We start from the raw sequence: 26093 nt of genomic DNA, 5'->3' as shown, positions 1-26093 counted from the left end.
CCTTAATGTTTAAACCCGAAAAAATTAACTGTGCCAAAAGCGGGAGTCAAACTCAAAACTTCCCGCATGCAAGTCCTCGTCTCTAACCGCTGGACCAACTCATTTGGTAAACTATTTGCTGCGAGACTGAATATAGTGGCTAAATCGGGGTGAAAGGTTCTGTCTACAACCGCATGTCGCTCAACATGGCAGCACAGGAACAGGCCCTGAGCACAAGAGCAGTAGAGGCCCAGATCTACCACACCAGACAAGAACCAATGTGTAGGCTGTGCAAAGAGCCCCCTGAGACAATCCAGCAGATGACTGCAGGGTGTCAGATGCTGGCAGGGACAGCATACATGGAGCGCCATAACCAAGTGGCTGGCATCGTGTACAGAAACATCTGTGCGGAGTATGGATTGGAGACCCCAGGTCAAAGTGGGAAACACCCCAAGAGGTGGTAGAGGAGGATTGAGCCAAAATCCTGAGGGATTTCCAGATACAGACTGACAGAATGGTAATCGCGTAATGTTGGTGGATAAACAGCAGAGGAAAGCCGTCGGCGATACCAAGTGAGGGCAACAGGCTTCTGGTAGAGGACTTGAGCTTCATAGGATGGAACTGGAATAAAATATGTCTAAAACTTAAAGAAACAGACATAGTAAATGTATATACAAAAAGTTTATTTGTTTCCATTTCCAAAGCAAAACATATTCAGTTTATGTCAGTGAAATCGTTTTACACTACTCTATGCTTCCTGTGACTTCTTCACCTTTATCCTGTTGGGTACAATTACATTGTGATACAGATAAAAAAATAAACATTAGCAGTAAATCAGGACAAATAATATAGTGTTACAATTCCACAATTGTCTTACTTTTTTATTTTTGTCGCTGGACTTTTCTTTGAGGCCCTCTTGTTACCATTTTCAGTCGTTTTGTCTTTCTGCATATGTTGTTTTTTCTGTTTCTTTGTGTTGTTTTGTGTCATCTTGTGCTTAACAACGGTTTGAGAATCTTTTTCAACTCCTGCTCCTTTCTTTACTTTTTGGGTGGAATTTAGCTTTTTCTTCATCAAAAAGCGTGGAGTTGTAGAAATGGTAGTTCTTTTTGGAGGTTTCTTCTCAAGTTGTCTCTTCACTTTGCTAATAGACAAAATACGTGAAACAAACACAGAAGTAGTTTGCAAAATATATATATATATATTTTGGTCAGGCCACAATGGTAATTATTTTTACCTGTGCATCTTCTTAAAACCAATCATGTAGTCAGGGACAGGACAGCCGGTTTGTTTTATAACGTTGGCAATGCTTTTAAAAGAAAAAGTATACAATTATTTATTGTAGTTGAAATAAGGATCTCATATTTGTACACAAACGCATACCTGCGCAGGAGAGGTTTATCATTTTCTGTAAAAAATGTTATAGCTTTTCCACAATGTCCGGCTCTGCCCGTACGACCTGCAACAGCAAAAAGAGCAGGTGATTAGTTTAATTTAGATTAGAGTAACTTTTTTGTAAACTGCTGCTCACCTATTCTATGGATGTACTCCACAGCACTGGTGGGAAAGTCATAGTTTAGTACCAGGTTCACACCTTTGAAGTCAATTCCTCGAGCAAGCAACGCTGTACAAATCAACACCCAGATGTGACCGGAGCGAAAACTGTTCACTACATTGTCCCTCTGTCAAAAACACATGGCATTAGTTTATAATCAGACTGTCATAGCACCAGATGATGGAAAGGGGCTACACCTGCTGTTGTGTGCGGTCTGCATGAATGACATCAACATTAATGCCTTCATACACCAGCTCGTGAAAGAGTTCCCTCGCTCGATCTATAGACTGAACAAACACCAACATAGGTGGCAAGAAACCCTTAAAAAGACACAAAATATATTAGCAAAAGTGTGATGATTTTGATCAGGTAAAATGGATTGTGTAATTTCCCTGTACATATGGACAACATTAAATATTGTAGTTTGGAGGTATTGTTTTGGTAGTAAAATACAATAACACCTTATGACGTAATAAAGTATGAACAAATACTTGATTCATACTGAATAAATTTTATTTATTCAGGCTTAGTAACTAATACCTCACTCATAACCCCAGCCCATACTTGAGTAGTTACAAAGCCTGAATCATGCTTATGGTTATTAAGGTGTATTTACTATAAAGTATAAACTCCATTCATAAAAGCCGATCAAAATAAAAAAATTGAACAAAAATCTTTAAATATATTTTACATATAAATACATTTTGTGCAATCTACGATAACCTTACAAACACATTAGCATCTTTCTTTCTCACCTTCTTGATAACATCTCTCATTGCGACTAGTTTTCCATCCTCACTTCCAACAAACAGTAGCTCTTGTTCCACTGTCTCCACCGCTGTATTCCTGAAAGATTGTAATACAAGTTTAACTCTGATAAGTGAACAGTTGTGGTTCCAAGAGGGCCAGTATTTCACCTGTGTCCTATATTGACTGTGACCAAGTTGTCAAGGTTAAGGCGGCACCACTGCTCGACATCTGGAGTACAGGTGGCGCTGAAGAAGGCTCTGCGCACTTTTGGACCAGAACAGGCCAGAAAGATGGTTGCGAGCTGCTCCCTGAATCCACTCTTACCAGCCTCAAACAGTTTGTCAGACTCATCCACAACAAGCCACTCCACACTACGCGGCACAAAATATTCCTCTATAAATGTTATGGTAATGTTAACACAATCGTAATGTGAAAAAAAACACAACACTTATTATTACCCGCTGAGGTCCAAAGCTGGAGGATCCTGATTTAAAAGGTATATTAATCTATTTGGGGTACTGACGAGTATGTCTGAAATGTACAGTAAAGCTTAGTTTCAGTGGCCTGTAATATTGAATTGAAAACAGAAAATGATCATACCATATTTTTTGCTGGACTGTGGACCATATTTTTTAGCTGCCAAGGAAGCTTTATCAATAATGTGAACTCTAAATCCTAATCCATCTGACAATCGAAGTAGCTCTCTGTATGTCTGAAAAGAAAAACAACAAGTCAATCATTGGAATGGAACAATTGTGTATAATTTAAATGGAGTATTTTTGAAAGTAACAATATTAGGCTGCTGTTTTTCCTCAGTTTGACACTGCTGGTGACGTTTATAAATGTATTTCTTGGTTGGACATGAGCAGCAGATGTGACAGAAGTAGAGGTAATTCCACAACCTGTTACCTAGCAACCATACTGTAAAGGGCCGAAATCCATATACATTACACAAGAGTTATGTTAGTATTTGATAAATACTAATACCTGATAACAGCTTTAGTTAAATCAGGGAACACCAAAAGAAAGTTTGAGAAGCACTGAATTAAATGACTGATTAAACTGTCAGCAACATCTGTCAGTTGCATGTAAACTATCTCTGCATTTTGGATGTAATGTCACTTATGTATGACAAAGGAGAAAGGATTTTGTTTTAAAACCCAGCTGTACTGAATCTGTCATTGTAAACCTTTATTTTCACAAACTGTAACTTGACTGACTAAAACTATGATAAGTATTTACCACAGGGACCATTTCAGAAAAAAAAACTTGACTTACCTGACTGGCCAACTCTCTTGTCGGGGAGATGACCACAGCCCTGAAGCCCAAGTTGGCTGGTTGCTGCAAGTGAGTGAGCAGAGGCAAACAGAAAGCCAAAGTCTTTCCGGACCCTGTAGGAGCGCACGCCAAGACTTCACGACCCTGAAGACAACACATCTAGTCAGTGAAAAGTCTAATGCAAAAGGGAAACCGCTATTGCAATCATCCTTGTGTTTATATTTACATGCATCATCAGAGGTATGGCCTGCATCTGGATTGGTGTGGGAGAATCAAGGCCTGCGTCTTTCAGGGTTTTAAGAATACACGAATGAAGCCGATATTCAGAATGAAACTCCTCAAATGTACACACAGGATCAGGGACATCACAGCCATGTACATTTATGCGATGTTGGCCACGGATGCGATTCACCTGTAAATAAAGCAATAAATAAAATAGAATACATAATAAGAACGGTGGGGAAATAATTAGCGTCGTCTCTCTGAGCACCTTCTCCTGATGAAGATGCTTCAGTCTTTTGAGGGAGTTCTTTTCCTTTTCTCCACTTTGCGGGTTTTTAATCCTTTTGTCCAAATCAGATGTCCAAGAAATTCCCTCTCCGTCTGCAGCTTTGTTAGGTTCTTCAGGTAGAAACACAAACAACAAAAACAATAAACACTTTACTGAGATCTTCTTTTTTGGAACTGAAGTAAAAAAATGAGACAAAACTTAACAATACATAAGAGATCAACAAATTAAATTAAAGCACATCTTTTAATCTGCATCAATGATCAGCTGTTCTTGATTGGAGGCAACTGTGAAATTTCAGCGCTAGCTAAGCAAAAGGTGATTTAACCCGTGCTGCCGTAAGAGGATAAAACAGGGTTAAAAACACTTTCTTTTTTTATTATCATTATCATTATTTCTAAACATAAAACAACGAAAACAAACACACACGCAACACATTTTCGTGTTGTGACGGGAGGGGGAAATGTTATACAACAAACACCTGTGCATTATGCTTCTGATCACTTTTTATGTGTTATATACACATATTATTATATACACAATTTCTCATACTTTACTCATTTATAAACAAAACACTAACTTCCTCAAACTTTCAGACTTCAGTGAGAATCTCTCCTCTTTGAGCTCTGATCTCCTTCTGGTCATATTGGAAATCCCACACATGCAAAGTTTATAGATTTTTGGGACCAAAACTTTATAAATGAGACCCCAGGTCTGTTGTCACCCTGTAAGTTTCTTCTCACCTGCAACCTCCAATTTGGACATTTTCTTTGTCTTCTTATTTGTTTTGGTATCTGCTTGCTCATCTTTCCTCCTCCTTTTAACTCCAGCATCACAGTCGTCACTTTCATTCACAGCCTCATCGTCTTCCAGCTGCTGCTCTCGCACGTTGGCTGAGCCAAAGTAGTTGATGGTAGAAAGAAGATCTGAGGCACCTGCTCCTTTGGGTCTTTGTGTCTACAACAGTGCAGCAGCATCTGGTATTATTAGTGTGAAACAGGGATGTCAATCCATAATCGTGATACTTCATCAGACGTGACCATTACTTTAGCAGTCAACTAATACAATTATTTCTATTATACATTGAGATTTATAAAATACATATCTAGCAAATATTTACAAAATAAACAATAGTTATTGAATTTATCATTAATAAAACCATTGTTTTTTTAACGATTACGTTATCAAAATATGATAAGGATTATTTTAACAGTCGACTAGACAATTTAATTTAACAATCTTAAACTAACTTTAATCTATAAACCTGAATGTGAAGTACATTATTTATGCCACATTCAAAGTTAATTTAAAAAGTTTGATTTCATCAATATGGTTACATAGAAGGAATCGACTGATCTATTGAAAATAAGGGAATAATCGTGACGTTTCCTTTCATAATAATCCTAACACTCACATATACCACTATATCCCTAATCGGATAAGGTGTTATTAAATAAACTACAATGAGGCATGTCGGTGTAATCCCTCATTCTCCCAGGAGTGTTTCATTGTAGAAAAAGATTCAGTTGTAGTCCAGATGACTACAACCGAATATTATAAGGGGACATGGGCAGTAGTTTAGAGAGGGATTCAAATAATGTACAGCCATAACAACTGAAATACCTTAAATCGCGCAGCATCTTGACCAAATCTTTTTAGATCAAATTTTGCCCCAGATCCAAGCTTTCTAAATAAATCAAAAGCGTCCATCCCGCAGAATGAGAAAAGCAGCGTGGAGTCGTGAATGCCCGGTGCCAGGGCGGAAACACGGAAAGGTAAACCAACAACATCCGGTTCCACAACACTGAGCTCCAGCGCCACCTACTGTGTGGCAGTGGAACTATACTAATGCAAAGAAGATCAATTTATAAACATTCTTGTTTACTTGCATTTTCGACCAATGTACAAATTTTACAAATACATTTCATGATTTATACGGATTGGTCTTTAATAAAAAATGGTCTTGAGTTGACAAAAAAAGTTGCTTTAATTCCGCATAATTTGAAAGCAAAATAATAAAGCCATGACTTAAAACCAAAATAAAACTACATATACAATTAAAATTAAAGTTCATAATACAAATAAGTGTAAGAATAAGTATTAAAATAACTTTCTTGTAGACCTTTGTTCCACAAAACTTACCAATAAGTTAATATGTGTAAGTATTTATTTTTATTATATAGATTTTTTTTTTGCTTTTTATTACAAAGTCCCCTACTTTTTGGACAATTACATGCATTCAAAATATTTTTTTTCTGTAGAAATCTGATTTCTTTATGATCATGATCCCACCGTTAGCTCGCATTAGATTTTTTGGTTTGCACATTGTGTTAATGGTCTTAAAAAAGTCTAGAAATCAGACTTTGGTGTGCTTTAGATAAAGTGCTATTTGAAAATATCATGGCTCTTCGCAGCTCTTCAGAAAATCCTCCAGAAAGGCTAAAACAGTCTCTTTGTTCACTTCAGTCTCCAGCCCCTTCAGTCTGACCACAGTCTGCTCCAGCGCCTTGACTCTCTGCTGAGGGGTAAAACTATCTCCATGTCTCTCCTCTTCGGCGCCCTCTGTTGCGGCTTCCTCTGCCCGCAGATATTTCACCAAATGCACTCGAATGCCCCTGCCCTCCTCTCCAGAAAGGGAATTGGCAAGGGCAGACATGTCCTGAGCTTGAGACAGACTGAGCAGATGTAAAAGAGCTTGTGATAGCGTGTGTCGGAGGCTGGCACTGTATCGGTACTCTAAAAAGTCATTGGTGTCTTCGCTATTTTCGAGTGCAGTAGCCAAAGCACGCCACACGCAGATAAAACGGTCGGTATCGCCATAACAGCAGCGTTGTGTAGGGACCGACAGAGCTGCGGCAGACTTAATTCGCACCTTGAAGTTTTTACAGGACGTCACAACGTTGCAAAGGGCAGAGAATGCGTCATGAGACCAAGAGGCTGATTCTGAAAAAAAAGGAAAATCAGTAAATTATTTTTTTTATTATTAAGTTGTTCTTGACCAATGTAAGCATCTAATCTTGGGAACTGGGAACTGGGAACTTACAACATTCAAGTGCTGCGATACCCAACTTCAGCGGTAGAACAAAAAGGATAGCCTCTAATCAAATTCTACCTCACTTAACACACAACACGCCAAAACAGTTCATTCAAGAGGGTGAAAAACAGCTGATCAGAGCACCATCCATAGCCAGGGACTGGGAACTGAGAGTTGATTTAAGAAAAAAAGTCTAGTTTCCCCAACCAGCATTGACAAACCTGTGCACAGACATAGTGCTGTGGTCTCCTGCTATCGGTGGCATCGTCCCCGAGGGTCCCAAAACAAGGTTTCTACCTGTTCTACTCTGAATACCTGAGATTGAAACACCTTGACCTTTTCTGAACCACCGTATACAAACATTTTCAAAATGTAATTACAATTGTATTACCAAGTGGCAGAGCAGGGTTCCTGAAGGCATTTCCAAGGGCGTAACAGGCATTCCACCTGACCTTCATCATGGCCTCTGATTGAACAGTCTTTACCAAAGCACGAACTGCATCTTCCAGAGGTTGTTTGAACACGGAGCGTGTCAACTGACTCCGTTGCAGAAAGTGGAGAAGATTTCCTAAGGCTCGTACTGCATTGGACTTAACCTATTGGAAATAAAGTAATAGGTATATAAACGGTTACATTTTTATTTAATTTTTCCAATAATATATAAACTAACATACTCTGTCTTTGTCAGCTGATGCTCGAGTGGCAGTTTGCAACATTTTAAGCAGCAACATATCTGATAGCTCCTCTTGAAAGTCCACACCCACAGTCTCCCTAAAGAAAATAAGTGTTTAATGAAAAGTTAAATTAATTAACATGCATTTACTGTCACTTACATGTTGACAGTTAAGGTGTCAGTGAGGTTTCCCAGTGACCAGGCAGCTTTGACTCGGACATTTGGAGATCGATCTTCGAGGGCAGCAAGGATTGTGTTTGCTGTGTCAGCCACAAACATTACATCCTAAAAGGGCAAGAAAGGGACAGGAACTTGCACACTGTCAACTGCAATGTATTTTGTTGAAAATAATTTATGAATAATAATTGTGCCTTAAGAATAAAGAGTTGTAGGCGTTGTTTAAGCATGTAGGCTACTGTACCTCTCTGAGACAGGGGAAGAGAATGTAGATCCCCAGAGCTCTGACAGCGGCAGTCTTCACTAGATAGTTTTCACTGTAGGTCAGTCCCAACAGCACAGTGATACACATGAGCTGAGTCTTGTCCTGAAATATAAACATACCTGTGTTTTATTGAAGAATCCTTTCCATTAAAATCACTTTACACAAGCTCACTCACAGGAAGCTGTGCAAATGCCTGAGGAAGGATTGACGAGAGAGTATCACAGGCGCTCGTCTGCAATGTTGGATGTTGTTCATTCTGTAAAGCTGCGTTTAACGGTCCACTCAGAACTTCAGACCAAAACGTCACCACCTAAAGCACAAGGAAAGAAAACACTCATAAATACATTCACTGCAGAGTTAAAAAAAAAAAACACTGTTAAGGTCTTTAAAGTCTTACTTGGTTGATAGGAATTCTTTGACTTTCAGGAATGTTGTTTTCTGCTCTATATTGTTGAATTATCCCAGAACCTAACTCATCCAGTAACTAGGAACAAATAAAGTCATCATATATAATATTTATTTATTATAATATAATATTTACACATTTTCTACCAAGAAAAAAAAGTATTACTTTTGCTCCATGAAGTTGGATGGACGGGTCAGTCTCTCCAAGGCAGCGAGCGCTCACTTGACCAATCTCAAACAAATGGGATTGACACAAGGAGAAGTAACCACGCACCAAATGAGACATAACCTTAAGAAAAAAAGAAAAGACATATTGAGGATGTAAATGCATATCAAATGAAGGATATTCAACCCCTAATGAGTTTACCTGTAAAGCTTCAAGACGGACAGGAGAAGGCTCTAGGACAGTAGTACCGATCTCTTCATTGTCCGATTGGTTTTCTCGTGGCCGAGTTATCAGAGCGATGCACAGCTGCACCAGCCATAGAGGCGAAGTGTCCTCCTCCTTTGGTGTGTGGGAGTTGAGGGGCGAGTGTTTGACCGGAGTACAATTCGGAGAAGACATGCCATCCCTCTGCCGCCAGCTCAGACTGGTCTCTTGTGGTGTATAAGACCCAAGAATGCTGCCCTCTGGCTGTCGAAGGAGGAGCTGCACCTCAGAAAGAGGAGCCTGAGTGGTCACCAAAGCTCCATAAAGCGTCAAAACTGACACACGCACATTGACATCTAAAACATACAAGGCAAAAAGTGTTCATATTTGTTTTACTGTATGATTGGGTCACAAAGCAGTTTTAGAGAAGATGTAAGATTCAATACTAATCCTTATTGAAATACAGTAAAAGGGACGCATCAAAAATATAATTAAAAACAATTTATGAAAATGTAAAGCTTAAGAAAACCTGGGGCCTGATTTTGAGATGGCTACAATTTTGTAACGGCAAAGAATCAGAATTAAATTCAGTTATTTTTAACACACCTCTGTGACGCACATACGGACGAATCTGCTTCCAAAGAGGACTGAGTAGACCAGGTCTGAGACGATGGTATGGAGCATTGGTCACCAAATATGACAGACACTAATTCAAACAAAAACATGTTACAAACGAATAGAGGCATTACATTTAAATAAATATGAACATACCTTAATAATCTGTGTTAGAGTCTGGGGTGAGATTTCAGCCAACAAAGCCAGACTGAGAGTACGATGCAGCTCTCTGACAGCAGTGGCCAAAGAAAAAGAAAATGATGTGTATGACGGTCGAGAGGGCGTTAGATCTTCAGCCACTGCAAGGAACTGTCGAGACCCATCCAACATGGCTGACAAGACCTGGAGTGCACATGTTCGCACCTGCAGCCAAATAAGAGGGCAGTTACTTCAGTTCAGCAGAAGTGGATCAAGAATAGACAGATTAAGACACTTTCTGAAATTCAGCTTTTTTGGGGAATAAAATAAAGCAATGGTTAGCATGCGGTACCTTGGGTGACGAGTCCTTTAATATTGTTGTGAGGAGGGTGAGCTGAGGTGGTCCGCCAATAGGCGCATCAGGAATGAACGAAGACCAATAACCATACAACGTTCGCTTTTCTACACCTTTGACTACCGCCAGCAGACAGAGCAGAGCTGTCTGTCGCACACGGCCATGATATAATCTGAGAAATATAAAACAATTCATTTATAATCAACGGAGTATGATCATTAAAGCAGCTTTTGAAACGCATACTTCAGGTTGCTTTGAGAACCACCTTCTGCCTCTGAAAACTCTGAGTCTGAACTGGTCTGTTTCCAAGAAGGATAAAGACTTAGAGCTGGGGAATTGGCAACATTTTCTGCTTCACCAGCACATTGCTCCTTTAAAGATTCTTGTTTATTTGTCGTCTCTTCTCCATCAACATCCTCATCTTCATCTTTGCTCTCCGCTGTGGTGTTTTTCTTTCCTTTACCTCGGGATTTTCGCTTTTTATTCTTAGAAGAAACATTGAATCAGGTTTAGAGCATCACAATGACAACATTATAGGGCAATTATCCAACTTACTGCAGAGGGTTTACTTCGACCAGTGACATTTTTGGGTGTCTCGGGAGGTTTTCGGGTTTCTGGTTGCCTTGGAGATGATTGTCCTTCGTACTGTGGAAGAGGAGCCGGGTAAAGCACAGACGGCCATTCAACCATCACACCTGGTGATCCATGGAACATCATTTGCTGTAATATACAGTAAATGTTATTATTCATGACGCTTAACAGGAAAAATTACAAAAATATAAGAGATTAACCTTGAGAATGGCAAGAACCGAACCCAACTCCTCCCCTCCACCAAATTTCCACTTTCCACCAGACAGACAGTACTGAAGTCCTTTAAGGGCAGACTGTAAAACCTTCAAAGACCCAAGCACATCTCATTTTTACAATAAATAGTAGTAAATCCACCAAATATTCAGCCGACTTTTCCATACCATGCAGTAGAAGAGCTCCTCTACATTGGCAGGTTTAGGTGTCTGCAGTGTTTTCAGAAAAACTCTGAAACATACAGCAGCTCTGTACTGATCATCTAGAGGCGGCTGACCAGGAATCCTAGACATAAACAATTAACAGTCTATGGGAATGAAATTAATTGACAAAGCAGATGTGTTTGTGTTAGTAGTCATAGTTTTACAACTTACAAAGCAGATAGTCGCATACCTGAGGCATATGTTGGCCATGCAGTTTAGAGAAACACGTCGCAGCTCCTGATCTTGTTGAGAAGGAGAACTGTATTGCAAAAGGACACCATTCTCACCAAGTAGGTTCTCCAAGTGCTACAAAAAAAGAACATTTACATATTAAATTGGTTTCTAGAAAATAACAATATATTGCACCTCACAGACTAAAAAAATTGATGTGACAAGTACTTGGTGACACTGAGGTCCATTTCCATAAACTACTGTGGACAGCGCCAACAGGACATCAGCATGTGTCCAAGAACTGCATTTTTTAAGTGCACAGGTGACGTAGTTCATCAGTACATTCAACGTGAGCTCATCCATTATGACCTGAAAGTAAACAAACTGGAGATGTTTTCTGCACACAACCTCATTAAAGACAGATTGACTGTGTTTTTACCTTCAGATGGTTCAGTAGGTTGTGCATAAGCTGACAGAATTTGACGACTAAATGCTCCTGATTAAATGGCACAAGTGAACTGGCATGTTTCAACAGGGTACACACGTCCTGAAAATGAACAGTGATGTAAGAAATGATGCTAATGTTTCCGGGTATCTTTTATAGACACTGGGGATGTTATTATATGCAAATTTCACATTACAATATTATCATTATATTAATTTTACAGTATGCTATTTATTGAGATATTGTTGGAGAGGCAAACAAACCGTAATGAAGGCATTTTTAAGGAATTAAGATGTAATATATTGTCTGCACTGAAATGTCTATGTAGTTCCTTAAGTTGTTTAACTATTGCTGCAACAAAATAATGTATATCAGCAAAGGGGCTTACAATTTGATGTATAGTGACAGCACACAATATTATTGTGATACTTTTGGCGACAAGATATCACAATATTTTGGTTATTGTTACATCCCTTATAGACACATGGAATAAGTTCACAATTTTCTCCTCGAGTAAGAACATAAAAATGCACATGACATTAGTGTTTCCCACAGGTTTATACTAAGTATATAGTGGTACCGGCAATCTATATTTCAATCCTTTTATGTAACACAATTTTAGTATAAATATCACTTATTGCCTCCACTAATCAAAATAAAGAAAAATTCAGAATTAAAAGTGTTTTTAGTGAATATTTAACCTCTGAGTGGTCATAAAGGTAATATTGATAGAAGACTACATGAGAGCAACGGTCCTACTTACATGCATTGCACCACTACTTTGTACTTGTATGAGAGTATTTTTGAAGAGACAGTGCATTTGTAGAACATTTGTTAGGATACTCGATCCACCTCAGTTGCAGAAACAAAAGAACTAATTTTGGAGATGTAATGCTTGTCTACTCAATGAGCCTAAATTTACAAGGGTGCGCCGTTTACAACTCGGAGAAACATGTCAAATTGGACTGGATTGTGATCATCTCGTCCAGTAACACGACTCCAGTGCACTAGTTTTGAAGTTTTTGTTTATACAGTAGCTTAATTTTTGGCACCAGTTTTATTCTCAAATAAATATGGCATGAAATACGATTATATTCCTGAAAATTGGCAAAAGCAGCACAGTTGTAAGTTAACGTTAGGCGGCCCTGGGGAAGATGAAGTGTACGGTTACCTCTGGGCGGATGGCGATGTCAGGGTTGAATGTTTTGTTGTACTTTTCCGACAGGAGCTTGTCAAACAGCAGGTTGAGCTGGTCCCGGAGCTGCGCTGATTGTGGCCGCAGTCCCCGGAGCTTCGCGTAGCAATGGGAAAACTGTTTGTCGGCGTCGGATGAATCCTGGGGGCTGAAGGGAGCAGCCTCCGCAGACAGAGACACGGCAGATGAGGCAGAGGCATCCTGACAGCTCACAAAAGCCGGTGCCATGGTGTGAAATTCAGCCTGCGCCGCCATGTTTTCAACACCGGAAGAGCCGCGAGCTCTGCTGCGCTATATCAGCCTGTGAGCTCATCACTGCCCCCTACAGGTGATCTATTATTCTCTAATAAACTACTTTGTATCAGCGGTGGAAAGTAACTAAGTATAAAAGTAAAGCTACGTTTTCAGGAATCTGAACTTTGCAGAATGTAACTTTCTGGAGGTGGAAATTGACCTGTATAATTCCATGAAAATAGAAAGTTAAAATCATACTTCAGAACATTCTCCATGCATATAGATTAGACATTAAGATGGTCCCACGCACGACTACCGCCCCGCCCAAAATCCCCCGCATTTCATCTGGTCCCAAACTCTTGCCGGCTCCCGCTACACCAACAAAAGCCATACCACCTATCCCCCCTGGCCTTTCACCTGGTATCTCCCATAGATGCACTGGGTATCAGCGTTGCTGGGATTTATAGTCATAGTAAAAATCAAACCAACCCGGGCCGGGGCCTTGTGTAAAAACAGCCTAGTGCCATTTTTGTAGTCACAACACACAGATGGGAAAACAAAATGCGAGTCAGGCTGCCCAATCTGAGAAATATGATGTAACAAATAAGTCTTAATTCATACTATTATTTAACTGAACATGACTTGACAAAACACAGGAAATTTAGTTTTAATAGAATCTGCTATTGCGGTGTTTTCATCATTTGAGTATGTATCCTTTAAAATGGAACTAAAACAGTCTCCATTCATTCTCTTCATTGTTTTATACAAGCCTCTCCAGCACTGCCAACGTTTTATTGATGATTTTACTGAGATGCTTTCAGTTGTATGCACAGACTTTGATGGTTTGGTCATTACAGGTGTTTCAATGTGCATGTTGATAATATTTGTGACAGAAACGCTAAAGAGCTTGATGCTGTCCTTAAAACCTTCAGTCTTTGAGGCCCCACCCACAGCAGAGGGCACACTCTAGATCTCATAATTACAAAGGGGGTAAATATTTCAAACGTCAATGTGGTCGCTGCTGCTCTGTCTGATCATTTCTTTGACTTGTCTGTTTTTCCCAAACCACCGGCTGGTCCTGCACTTGTTTGGACGAGACACATAAATGATGGCACAGGTGCACCGTTTATGGAAATGATGAACTTTGAAAGTTCCAATGTAAATTATTGTTTTAACTTTGGTACATCTAGTGTTTTGAATGTTCTGGACACCATTGCCCATATGAAGGCTAAAACTGTAAAAGAAAAAAAAATATAGAAGGAGAAATTATGATTCGGTCAGGGCACAGAAAAGGGAATACTGCTGGGCCAAACGGAAACGGCGCAAGTCAAAGCTCCAGGTTCAAAAAACAGATTTACATAGAGTTGAACATATACAACCTAATTTCATGTAGAACTAGGGAAGATTTCTAAAGTCTGTGCTGAACAGTTTATTAGAACCACTCACTCCCATAGTTAACATGTTGCTTCATTCTGGAACATTTCACATGTCTGAAAACTGCGGTCATAAAGCCTCTCCCAAAGAAGAGCAGTCTTGATGCAGCAGTACTGAGTAATTACCGGCCCATCTCTAATCTGACATTTTGGGGCAGTCCTTTAAAAGGTTGTTTACAACAGATTTCCAACAGATTTCCTCTTAATAAACAACTCATTTGATGTTTTTCAGTCAAGTTTAAGACCTCATCACAACACTGAGACTGCTGTTGTCATGGTGACAAATGACATCCGCCTGAACACAGACACGGGCAAAGCCTCAGTCTTAATTCTGTTTGATCTGAGTGCTGCTTTTGACACTGTCAATCAGCACTCAATCAGCACAAGTCTCTTACAGAGACTAGAGGACTGGGTGGGCATCACTGGTACTACCCTCAATTGGTTAAGGTCCTATCTGGAAGACACAAATAACTGTTTGTATACTTGTTATCCATGTCTCTATGTCTGGAGCACTAGTCGTCTCTGTTATGTCACTGTCCGTTTTCTGTCAATGTCATTAATGTTGTCTATGTGTGTGTGAGCAGCCCACTCTTTTTTACCTGCAACCAAATCTACCCTCGGGTACAAATAAAGTTACCTTACCTTACCTTACCTTAGACCACATGGCCCTGACCTGCGGGGTGCCCCAAGGGTCAGTCCTGGGACCCCTTCTGTTCAACCTCTAACATCTACATGCTGCCGTTAGATCGGTTGATAATACGCAGCGAAAATGTGTCCCATCACAATTATGCAGACGACACTCAGATTTGTGTTTCACTGTCGGCAGGTGAATATGGACCAGTGGATTCACTCTTGTCACTGCATTCAACAGATCAGTTTGTGGATGCAAAACAACAACCAGACAAGACTGAAATCAATATCTTTTGCCCACAGAAACAGAGAGAAAGTGTTAGCGGTCACCTCCAGAGTCTCACTCTAAAACCTACAAACCAAGTTAGAACTCTGGGGGTAATAATGGACTCAGACTTCAATTTTGACATTCACGTCAAATCAATACCATTTAATTTCAACAGCCACGTCAAATCAATACCATCTGCGTGCATACAATCTAAAGAAAACATTGCCAAAATTAAAAGTGTAGTGTCTTATCCATGCGTTTGTCTCCAGTAGATTAGACTATTGTAACAGCCTGCTCACTGGCCTGTCCAAACAAGCTGTAAAACAGCTGCTGTACATCCAGAACACTGCTGCTCGGGGGCCTGCATTCTCCACCAAATTGTTCAAGGTCTATTTGATGGTTACAGGGAAAACGGTACAACTTGTATGGTCTTCATTTTGAGTTCATCCTCCCAGTTTAACTGCATTTTTTGTATTTGCATTTTGGTTATTTGCATCAGATATCATGCCTAAAGATTATTTGTACCAGTTTAGTGCTAATGAGAAAGTACCTACACAGTTTCGGTCATTGTGTCCCATATGATAGTGTTTAATGAGAATATCTTGGTCAAAGTTCACAAGACCATTGCTTGGATCACTTATAATTAAATGCAAGTCAATATGCAATTACATTTTAAGTAAGAATAAACCCTAATCTTGTTAAATATAGCCTTCACATTTATGGAAATAAACATACTAGTATATTTTCTTCTTCAGTAGATCCTTGCAGTCAAGGCTGGAAAATGTAGCCTTGACTGCTACACAATACAAAAAGGTGTATTTGAGAAAATGCAGGACCAATTATATTGTTTTTTAATTTGTTGCATGAAACGTTACAAAAGACAATGCAATCAAACTTATATTCCTGCAGCTACATTATTCTTTGTACAACAAAATTGAACAAATATTGTGCATGTTTACATAAACATTTTGTATGAAGCAATATTGAAAATGAGACAGTTCCAACGAATACCAATTCTGTAGCTTACGTAATCAAAATAAGTTAACAAACAAATGTATTCATCAGAGACCCTGTTTTAGAGATCTCTTGAGGAGGTAATGTAGAAATATGACAAGAGGTAGGCATGTCTGATGTAGTTGACAGGTTCAAAGCCTGGTTGCACATTCACTTGTTAGCCGGACTTAAAGAGCAGAATGGCCACTTGCCCTAGGTAGAAATAAATAAAATGCTTTGTCTCATGAGTCACATAACTTCCAAAGTTTCTTCCAACGATGCAGTGCCATGTGGGGTTGTACTTCTTATCAAACTCCTGTAGTTGAGATACAAAGAAGGAAAGATTAGGCCTAATCAAACCTTCAAATAAATATAACATCATCGAAAACCAAATCACAATGAGAGTTGCAGCAATTTAGGATTTGTAATTAATTAAGAGAATGTCCCCTGCAAAGAACAAAATAGTATGTGTTTTAGTAATACATCTGTAGATTAGACCTCTACAGATCTCCTGGTTTAGAGTCATGTACAATGTGCTCTCTGAAAAGAATCCTACTTTTTAAATATATAGTCACCGTTGCAAATTATGCATGTCCAAAAAAATAAATTAAGATTAAGTGATCGTGCAGCCCTAACAAAGAGGGAAGTTCATTCAAATGTGGGACTTGGGGGAAATTGTCATAAAAAAACCCTTTTTATATGAAGGAGGCAGATCATAAATTAGGAGGTATGCAAGAAAAAGTGAAATGTTGTACCTTTTTCACATACGCAGCAATGTCCTTCTCGATATTGTATTTTTCCATGGCTTGCATGGCACAGTCCACTGCATCCTGCTGCATCTCGTCGGACATGTCTGCATTCTTTATGACTGCTTTCTTCTCCGACATAGTGACTTTTCACTTAGCTGAAACACAATTCCTCAGGTCATATTGACATAATTCAAATTCCTGACAACAAATACATATTCCACGAGCAAACACACAAAGTCGGGTAACATTGTCTCAGAGCCCATGTGTACTCAGTGTACTACACAACGTCATTTACCCACGCATTAACCAAGTATGATGTGTTTAGGGACAATACAGTCAAAGGTGCACATCACGCCCATATGTGAGGGGAGCAAGGAGGAGCACATGGTTTTCCTCAATGAATACACCCAAAAGCTGCTCATGGCGTGAACGCTACTTACACGTGAACTGTTCTCTTACCTCGTCTTTCACACGCTTTAATACTTTAACAATCACTTTCCCCCAAGGATGTGCAGGATAGAAGACGTCCTGTTCCTCCAAAAATGAAAGACGCTGGCTTGTTTTAGACCCGCCCTCCACAGCATAAGACGGCTCTCATTGGCTGCGGTGAAGTCTACGCAGGAGCAAAGGCATTTTTTACTTGCGGACCTTCCCAGCAACTTATTTCACCCCACAATGCACCGCCATCCTATCCTCTGGACATGGCATGAAAAAAAGGTCCAAAAAGTCACGTGATCCAGCCAGGTATACAATTTTAGTGGAGATCAGCAAGTACAAGTAATGTTCCCCAAATCTACTCTCTACTGTGCATATTTATGTGGTCTATATTACTCTTGCCTCATTAGGGCAGTGCTAAGCTTGTCATTGGCCGACAAAACACGTCTACATCATATCCTTGTTCTGACATACAAAACACTTCCTTTGTGGAGAAGAGTTAAAAAAAATAAAATCATACTCAGGACACATTAGCTTTAGTCCTTGATTAAAACCATCATACTTTGTACATGGCAAAATCTGAAGTTGACAAGGTCTGAAAGACTTAAATGAATGAGCAGCTCTCAGGACAAATGAAACGGACAAGCATGACTTTTATTACAATTTTTTTATTTTATTTAAAAAGAGAATAAAGCTATGGCATACACAAATAAACTAAAACTTCAGAAAAAGACTGGCCTAAGAAAGCGACAGAACCATCCGGAGGTCCCACTCCACCCTCCCCTTTCACTATTGTAAATGACCCACAAATTACCACTCCTCATGCGAGTCGATCCATCCTGCACTTCCCAGCCCTCCTGGTTTGATCCAAGCTTTCCTCTTCTTTTAATGAAGAACAAAAATTTTGAAAAAATAAATCCTCACCATTGCACGTGACCATGTCTCTGGTTCCAATTGAAAATAGCAGTGCGATAAAAGGCCAATTGACGTTTTTTTCTATTTTATCTCCGGTTTGAAGCGGATATGCGGACAGGGCCAGGGGTCGGGATCCCTTCCCGGGTAAACTGTTCCCGTGCTCCTGCTCCATGCATCCATCCTGAATCCTAATCCTAATCCAGCTCCGAAATGGTCAGACAAAGAGCCCAGTCCAAACCTTCAGATACCAGTAAAATCAAAGAGAAGGATGCAAGTTAGAATCACACCTTCAAAAACCATTCAAAAAAAATCTTATGTAATAAAAGTTTCTAGAAACTGATTATTATTTAAGTGTAAGGTCTGCTTAGTTAACTTTAAAAAAACAACTTTTGATAACAAGTATTGGTAAAGAGAAAATAACTCAAAAGCCCTATAATGCAGTGTTCACAGTTGACAAGGCAGCCATCATACCATTGGTGCCATTTTTGTCTCCTCCTCCTCCTGTTAATCCTAATTTGAACTGTATCCTCTCCCATCCTATCCTGTTCCTCTGGACTGTACAGAGAGACACACAAGAAGGTCAAAGTACAATAGTATGCACGGTATAAAACTAGCCATACAACAAAGCAATGTAGAAATGTAGGAAAAGATTAGAAAAGGGATTGAATAGATGGGCAAGCAGAATTAGAATAGGAGTTTAAAAAAAAACAAAAACAAAAAAAAAACACTAAAAATGTAAGATGCAACAAAATTTGACAAAAAGGGACAAAGAAGAGTGTTAGATACACAATCACATGGTCCGTGAGTACTGCCAAATTTGTTTTTGTATGAAGCCGCCTTCTTGAGCTCAAGCCACTGGTTGGTTCAGGTCATGGTTCAGGTGCGAGAGCGTGAACGGGAGCGACGGGGGGAGTAATTAGGAGACCCTCTGCCACGCCGAGGGGAGTAACTTCGGGAGGCACTCCTGCTCCTGCTGCGACTGCGGCTCCTGCTGCGACTACGCGAAGGGGAGCGGCCATAACTAGGACTGCCAGGACCATCGCTCTTCACACGAATATATGTGGTCTCGCCCTGGACACAAAAAACAATATGGAATTATTTAAGATACTGACTAAAACCCCCCACAAAAAACAGGTTTTGCTTGCCACTTACCAATAATCAACAGCCATTATAATATTCTATGGAGGGGTGGTCATGTTTTAATGCTTACCTTGTTCTGTTTAGAGCAAGTTTTAACATATACGTACCTCATGAGAGCGAAATTTGGTGTTATCCAGCTTGCGGACAGCATAGGTCATGTCTTCTTTGCGTACAAACTCCACCACTCCAGTGCCATCACGATAAACATCAGCATAACATACATCACCTGCCTCCCTCATGTGATCCTTCAGGTCCTGCCAGCTTCCACTTGGAGGAAGACCTAAAAGACAAAAAGGTTTATACAGATACACATTTAACAAAAGGATTAAATCACAAATGTTTTTCACTTACCTGACACCACAACTCTGTACTCAGAGCGGCGGGACGGGGGCCCAAACCTGCCCCTAGGGGGGCCTGATGAGGGTCCACCACCTCGCCCACTTCGAGGAAACTCCACACGCAGCCGGTACCCATCATAGTCGTACCCATCACGTGCATAAACCGCATCATCTGCGTCTCTGCAAAGAAAGGGTGCAAAAATCCATAACAGGTGTGTTCAAACACGCATGTCCAAAAAGGTGTAAATAATTTTCAAAATAAGATAATATTGTCCACATTTAGGGCTCGAGGCTATCATGACACATTGAAATAATCTCATCTACAGTAGGCTGCGTCACATTATTAAGATTGTAAAGTATGAAAATAGCCCTTATAGTAAAATGAGTCAACTGAATGAAAGAGTTCAGTCGTGTTGATACAATAGTTAGCATGTCTCACCTCGGATCCTCGAACTGAACGAAGGCAAATGGTGGTCCTCCTCTTCGGTTTTTTAAGTCAATATCGCGAATCACTCCGTATTTGTAAAACAGATCCTCCACATCCTTGGAACGTATGTCTGGAGGCAAATTTCCCACGTAAATCCGACAGTCGTTGCTGCCTTGAGGTCCTCGGACAATGCCAGACATGGCTAACGCGGACAAGAGTTAGCACGAAGCGGGAGCTATGCTAATTTAGCGCCAAAGCTCCAGGTGCCACAAAACACGCCTGTTTTTGTTAAGATTGTAATGTTGCTATAAGGTGGATATCCAACCTTCTCTGGAAAACGCGTTAGGAGAGTTTCAGTTTGATAGAGCGTTAGAAAAGGTTTTGTGCGTTGGCTGAGAAGTACACATGGGGCAGCGCGAGGCCTTTTCCTCGCAGCTCGGGTCTTCCTCGTCTCTTCTTCAGCTCAATGAGTAGCAATATCGCCACCTGCTGCTGCTGCGAGGGTGGACTGTATTTAACAAACGTGTGATGTAATTTGTGAAACAGAATTACTTTAGGACTGTGTGAATTAAATCTGTTATGACGAACTGGAGGGAGTGTTTAGAGATATATTGCATCTTATATTGTTTATTAGTTTTCTGTGTAATGTTTAAAGCCCCATTCACGATTCAGCATTACCTCATTACTTTATGTATGAATAAAGTCAGAGCTGATTTCCCTGGGACAGACCTTGTAAAATTACCAGGACTAAAGCAATGTGTGAATAAAGCCACAGTACCACGCAGTGCATTGGTTAGGAGCTTTGTTTCCATGGTTACACACTGCAGTTAAGTTCCATCTTCATTCAATTTAAATATGTCGGTGTAATCCCCCATTCGTCCAGGCGTGTTCCATAGTAGAAAAAGCTTCAGTTGTAGTCATCTGGACTCAGTTTGAAAAAATAGACGTTTCGACTCTCATCCAAGAGTCATTGTCAATAACAGAATTTAGGTCGAGAACTCCGATATTAATACTGTTCTGTGGTAAGACCCGCCCATTGGGAGGAGCCTTCCTGAAGTAGAAAGAGTTGTTTGTTTCAACAGAAACTCCCCCTTGTATCTACCGAGCTAGCCTATTCAGAATCTTAATGGGCTATTAGAATCCTCTTTGTCTTTGTGAGACCCTGGCTCAACCACCCTGAGTATCTGATTAGCATCTGAATGTCCTTTACCTTTCCAGGGGTTCAGAATCCCATTATAAATAACAGGAAGATGAAACCTAAGCCCTCCATTTCTGTTTAAAGAAGGTCTTTCTTTTTTAACAAAAATAGCTTCCTTGACTCCTCTTTCAAACCATCTTTTCTCCCTGCTTAAAACCTTCACATCACCGTCTTCAAACGAGTGATTAGAGGCTTCAAGATGGAGATGCACGGCACTCTGAGGTCCTGAACTAGTATTTCTTCTGTGCTGATAAAGCCTCTTGTGTAGAGGCTGTTTCGTCTCACCTATGTAACGTTCTTTACAACTTTCTTCACTGCATTGGATCGAATAAACTACATTGCTCTGTTTTTGAGTCGGCAACTTGTCCTTTGGGTGAACCAGTTTTTGTCTTAAAGTGTTTCCTGGTTTAAAATAAACAGGGACTTCGTGTTGTCTAAAAATTCTCTGCAGTTTTTCCGACAGGCCAGACACATAAGGGATAGAAACACAGGGGAAACAACAGGGATTGAAGAGAGAAGTGTGAACAAAGCAAACATTCTGGGACTAAGGAGCAGCAGACCCCCATTCACACTGGGGATCTGCTGAATTTCCTGGCAATCAGCACATGGCAATTTACTGGGAATTATGTGTGAATGGGGCTTAATTTTCATATAGACCCCTTGAGTCTAAAACAAAGCTCTATTGATATTCCTTCTCTACTCAATTCATTTTTCAGGTGTACTCTCCGTCACATTTCCTGCAAACAAATAAAACATCAGAAACTGTTTCCTCATCATGACTACTCACATAATCCAGATTGATGTTTCTCACCTGTTAAGATTGGTGTGGTCTAATACATTAGTACCACCGTCTGGATATCAATCATGATACATTTTACAAAAAAAAAATACTTTATTCAATAAATTAACATTAACTGGTAGCCAAATAATAAAAACACAAACAATTTCATGTGACAAAAAAGTACCATCACCATTTAAATTCAAAATTTGAGGCCACTTATTAAATGTCTCATGAGTTAGTCCCTTTTGGCTTGCTTCTGCTTGCGTCTTTGTCTAACCTCTGATAATATTTTAAGCAGTGATAGAAAGATTGGTACACACATAGGCAAAAACAAAGGGATGTAAATTGCAAACTTCTGATCATCAGGAAAGTAGAGGAGGTGGAGTAAAGACTGATCAAAGAACGCTTTTTCGGAAGCTAAGATGGCCTCTTTGCTGTATTGCAGTGCAAAGCCGAGGTTCCCTGCTTCCAACTCTGCTACAGCCAATTGCAGAGCTGTAACGGCACTAGACACCTTAGAAAAGACAAAAACAAGCGCAGTACAATAAAAACTGAGAACACAATCACATACTAGAGGTCATGTCTGTGTATAATGATGATAAAATTGGTGAAATGGAGTTAATCTTACCTCTTGGGCAATATTGTCATTGATAACAATGTTGCCAATCTGATCCAGCAATTGTGCCAAAGATGTGATTGTGGTAGTGGCTGTTGCAACATTTTCCACAGTTCTGCTCCACATGAGGCGGTCTAGCTCCCAATCAGCCAATCCAAAACTATTGCAAGGCGCCACCATAAAACCTGAGGGAGCGGGAGAAGACTGCACTCCCAACAAGAGTCTGGAGGTGTACAGAAACTTTGTCAGATCAGCAATAACGAAAAGTTACAAGAATAAATATACACATATTATATACACATATTACCGGAGTTGTGCAAGGAATACTCCCATGACTTTCGCCATGTTGATGTCAACGTCAACAGGGAAAGTAGCATCTGGACTGTAAAAACCATTAACATTATAAACCTAAGACGAATACACAGAATAAGGTTAAACAAAAGGGATAATCACACATAACCATCTAATGGTCTGTTGTTACCATAATACCACCCCAGCGTGGTGAATGAAATGCATTTGAAGGTACTTCTTGTTTTTTGTTATTGTGAATGAAGAGAGGTGAATGATTGGCGTCAGGAACATATAGCAAAAAATTCAGCACTGGGTTGGAGGATGCAGCATTGGAACCTGAAATCAAAGTAATCTAAATTCAGGAAAAGGCCAAATGGTTTTACTTAAGTAACATATGCATCAGTTTTTGCCTCACCAAGTCTAGCTTCAACAGGGTTTATGACATGAGCAAGACTGTCAGCACTGAGTGTGTAGGCATTTTGGCTGCTGCCAAAACGAGGGTTGACACCAAGCATGGCATAGTGCAAGGTCTGTAAACGCAAGGATTAAGAGATCCACAGAAGAGGTTATGTTTCCGCGTCAAAAGGTTGTAATTGATCAGTAAATACAAAACCGTACCTGAGAGTCAATACTAAAGTTGGCTACTGGAGCAAGTTTTGAAAGTAAAGGTTGAATGTAGCTTTCCACAGCACCTTCGATGTCCCAATGAAGCCTGTGTGATTTGGGGTCAGGGTTTAACAAACTGAATGTGATCTCATACCCTGTTAGGGACAACAGAATTACATTAGAAGAACAGAGTCGGAGTAGTTAGACTTGAGCATAAAAGTAAACCAACCTGGGCTGGATTTGAATGTTCTCATACTGTCTGCAATGCTCTCTTTGCTGCCCGGACTGAGTCGGACTCGGTCGCTGAGGGCAGCGGTGACATCAGCATGACTGAAGGACATCACCTGCAATACCTGCTTGATCCGAGGTTCCAGGTGAATCAGCAACTGCTCCAGTGTCTTTCCAACTTTCACCTGAGCACCAACACGCAGCACGGCTGTTCGATGCTGGCCAATATATACATCTATTTTCTGAGAGGAAAACATTTTATCAGATAAATTGTTTAATCCCAACATGCATTTCATTTGATAGCAAAAAAGAAAATCTGTGCAACCTCTGGGAGCAGCAGAGATGAATCTGGGATGATGTAAATCACTAAAGAGCCACAAGGACTTTCACTGAGCGTGTGCAGAGAGAGATCTGCTTCTAAATACATAAAAGCACAAAATATTACAGAATCTACACATGGACTTGGCACTATTGCTTTTGATTTTCTTACCAGCAGCTGTAGGCTGGTTAAAAGCATCTTCTTCCATGATGGTGGCAGTGCGGTATCGAGTCTCATACCTGTACCTCAGAGATGTGTTTTCTAGAAGGAACAGGAAAAAAGTTGTTGGACTAATTACTAATAACTTCTAGTCCAGGAGTTAACCACTGTGACACTTTACAGTCTACTTGGACAAATAATGTCACATTAAATATATTTTAAAATCTAGAGCAGAGAACTAACCATCGATTACATGCTCGTCATCCTTTGTCTGCGTCAATGGGATCTTTTTCTGTTGCTCTGGGGTGACAGTTCCTCGTGCAAACACAACCTCCACATCAGCACTTAACTGAAGCTGCACACAAAATAGATTTTGACACTTTAATACATAAAATCGTCCTTTTTTTTTTTTTTTGTAACTACACTCAGTAATGCAAACCTGTAGATCAGAAAGCTCCTGGATTTGGCTGACCGGTAACCAGGCACGGTAGGTTTCAGTTGTTTTCCACCACAAAGGGACTCCTACAATGATGACCACTGCTGCTATGGACAGAGCCGCGAGCTGGCCCCGCCTTCGCTCTGAAATACAAAGAAAATGGCCATCAAAATATGGTCTGTTTTTTTAACCTTTACTTAATATTTTAATTGGCAAAACGAGCAGGTTTGAGACAGGTTCTGCTAGCTGTGTCATGTGTGTTGTTAGCTTATAAGGCTCTTCACTGTGGGAATTGGTCTTTAATGCATCTGTAAGCTGACATTATAACTAGATAGACTTTGCTAGTTTTAACACGTGACGGACATTGTATTATACGTTTGTGTTCGGTCGGTTCATAAGAAATATATCAGCTAATATCAGATCTACTCACCCACTTCCGTAGTGGCCATCGCAGATTGAATGAAGGCGTGCGCTCGCGATAGATCCATGAGCTCAACCCGGAGTCACGTGGTCAAGCTGTCATAAAACCAAGCGCTCCTCCTCTTCGTCATTGTCATCACTGCTCTGCTTCTTTCTTTCAGCACCTTGTGTTGTGTTATTCCTGAACTTGAACGTGTGGAGCCAGAGTAGCAAAGGAGGGTAACAGCTTAGTTTCCAGAGTTACAAAATGAGGCTACTGTTCTTTAAGTAGGAGCTGATAGGGTGGCCATCTCAGACTGTATATAAAGAGGGACAAGTTGTTAAATGTGGTGGGACATAGATGGATAGTACAGTCCCATTAAAAATAACAGCAAAAAAACATTGTCCACCTCAAAGCCCGAAGACTTCAATAGGTGCCTGTTACACACAAAAGGTCTTGAATACTTTGAGAAAACGTTTATGTAAATGTCATTTTTTCAGATTCTAGAATGTGCCTTAAGATGTCCTAATGTAAAAGTTGCACCTGAATCAGTGACATTTGACCCTAGAAATCAATA

At 40.1% G+C, this 26093-nt stretch overlaps 5 protein-coding genes across 7 annotated transcripts; all 5 read right to left on the bottom strand.

Moving 5' to 3' along the window:
- Positions 1-683: 683 nt before the first annotated feature.
- ddx52 (DEAD (Asp-Glu-Ala-Asp) box polypeptide 52) lies at positions 684-5858 on the bottom strand. The gene is made up of 15 exons (XM_072446129.1): positions 5694-5858; positions 4814-5027; positions 4053-4183; positions 3789-3974; positions 3563-3706; positions 2885-2996; positions 2743-2815; positions 2452-2655; positions 2290-2380; positions 1732-1854; positions 1511-1661; positions 1363-1438; positions 1217-1288; positions 857-1123; positions 684-758 (listed from the first exon to the last, which is right to left on the bottom strand). The coding sequence occupies exons 1-15, from the start codon at positions 5778-5780 to the stop codon at positions 728-730; spliced, it is 1962 nt and encodes a 653-aa protein (XP_072302230.1). The 5' UTR covers positions 5781-5858; the 3' UTR covers positions 684-727.
- A 463-nt stretch (positions 5859-6321) lies between these two features.
- heatr6 (HEAT repeat containing 6) lies at positions 6322-13208 on the bottom strand. The gene is made up of 20 exons (XM_072446130.1): positions 12897-13208; positions 11720-11827; positions 11509-11649; positions 11300-11415; positions 11074-11191; positions 10894-10995; positions 10658-10822; positions 10346-10587; positions 10100-10274; positions 9766-9972; positions 9601-9700; positions 8992-9350; positions 8791-8913; positions 8617-8703; positions 8395-8529; positions 8199-8321; positions 7938-8062; positions 7779-7875; positions 7496-7700; positions 6322-7013 (listed from the first exon to the last, which is right to left on the bottom strand). The coding sequence occupies exons 1-20, from the start codon at positions 13173-13175 to the stop codon at positions 6469-6471; spliced, it is 3552 nt and encodes a 1183-aa protein (XP_072302231.1). The 5' UTR covers positions 13176-13208; the 3' UTR covers positions 6322-6468.
- A 3115-nt stretch (positions 13209-16323) lies between these two features.
- dynll2b (dynein, light chain, LC8-type 2b) lies at positions 16324-17824 on the bottom strand. 2 transcript variants are annotated; one of them, XM_072446126.1, is made up of 3 exons: positions 17687-17824; positions 17234-17382; positions 16324-16794 (listed from the first exon to the last, which is right to left on the bottom strand). In XM_072446126.1, the coding sequence occupies exons 2-3, from the start codon at positions 17363-17365 to the stop codon at positions 16657-16659; spliced, it is 270 nt and encodes an 89-aa protein (XP_072302227.1). In that variant the 5' UTR covers positions 17366-17382; positions 17687-17824; the 3' UTR covers positions 16324-16656. The 2 variants fall into 2 exon arrangements, with proteins under 2 accessions (XP_072302227.1, XP_072302229.1); XM_072446128.1 differs by having other exon boundaries at positions 17234-17370; positions 17676-17728.
- An 844-nt stretch (positions 17825-18668) lies between these two features.
- srsf1b (serine and arginine rich splicing factor 1b) lies at positions 18669-20926 on the bottom strand. Of its 2 annotated transcripts, XR_011926939.1 has the most exons (5): positions 20495-20926; positions 20069-20235; positions 19825-19997; positions 19049-19648; positions 18669-18815 (listed from the first exon to the last, which is right to left on the bottom strand). XR_011926939.1 is itself a non-coding variant. In XM_072446125.1 (4 exons), the coding sequence occupies exons 1-4, from the start codon at positions 20680-20682 to the stop codon at positions 19454-19456; spliced, it is 723 nt and encodes a 240-aa protein (XP_072302226.1). In that variant the 5' UTR covers positions 20683-20926; the 3' UTR covers positions 18669-19453. The 2 variants fall into 2 exon arrangements, 1 of the variants encoding a protein (XP_072302226.1); XM_072446125.1 differs by having other exon boundaries at positions 18669-19648.
- Positions 20927-22630: 1704 nt separating this feature from the next.
- Positions 22631-25656, bottom strand: pigs (phosphatidylinositol glycan anchor biosynthesis, class S). The gene is made up of 12 exons (XM_072446124.1): positions 25547-25656; positions 25120-25259; positions 24924-25035; positions 24693-24782; positions 24528-24619; positions 24204-24444; positions 23987-24129; positions 23784-23898; positions 23559-23704; positions 23385-23485; positions 23090-23300; positions 22631-22975 (listed from the first exon to the last, which is right to left on the bottom strand). Exons 1-12 carry the CDS (start codon positions 25602-25604, stop codon positions 22697-22699), a joined length of 1728 nt encoding a protein of 575 aa, XP_072302225.1. The 5' UTR covers positions 25605-25656; the 3' UTR covers positions 22631-22696.
- Between the last annotated feature and the right edge of the window lie 437 nt (positions 25657-26093).

The sequence above is a fragment of the Eucyclogobius newberryi genome, unplaced genomic scaffold (genome assembly GCF_026437365.1).
Source record: "Eucyclogobius newberryi isolate DKJ021-1_F unplaced genomic scaffold, fEucNew1.0.hap1 SCAF_15, whole genome shotgun sequence".
In the NCBI taxonomy this organism is placed as follows: domain Eukaryota; kingdom Metazoa; phylum Chordata; class Actinopteri; order Gobiiformes; family Gobiidae; genus Eucyclogobius; species Eucyclogobius newberryi.
The sequence above is the reverse complement of the archived record's forward strand: the minus strand, read 5'-3'. Positions and strand labels throughout refer to the sequence as shown.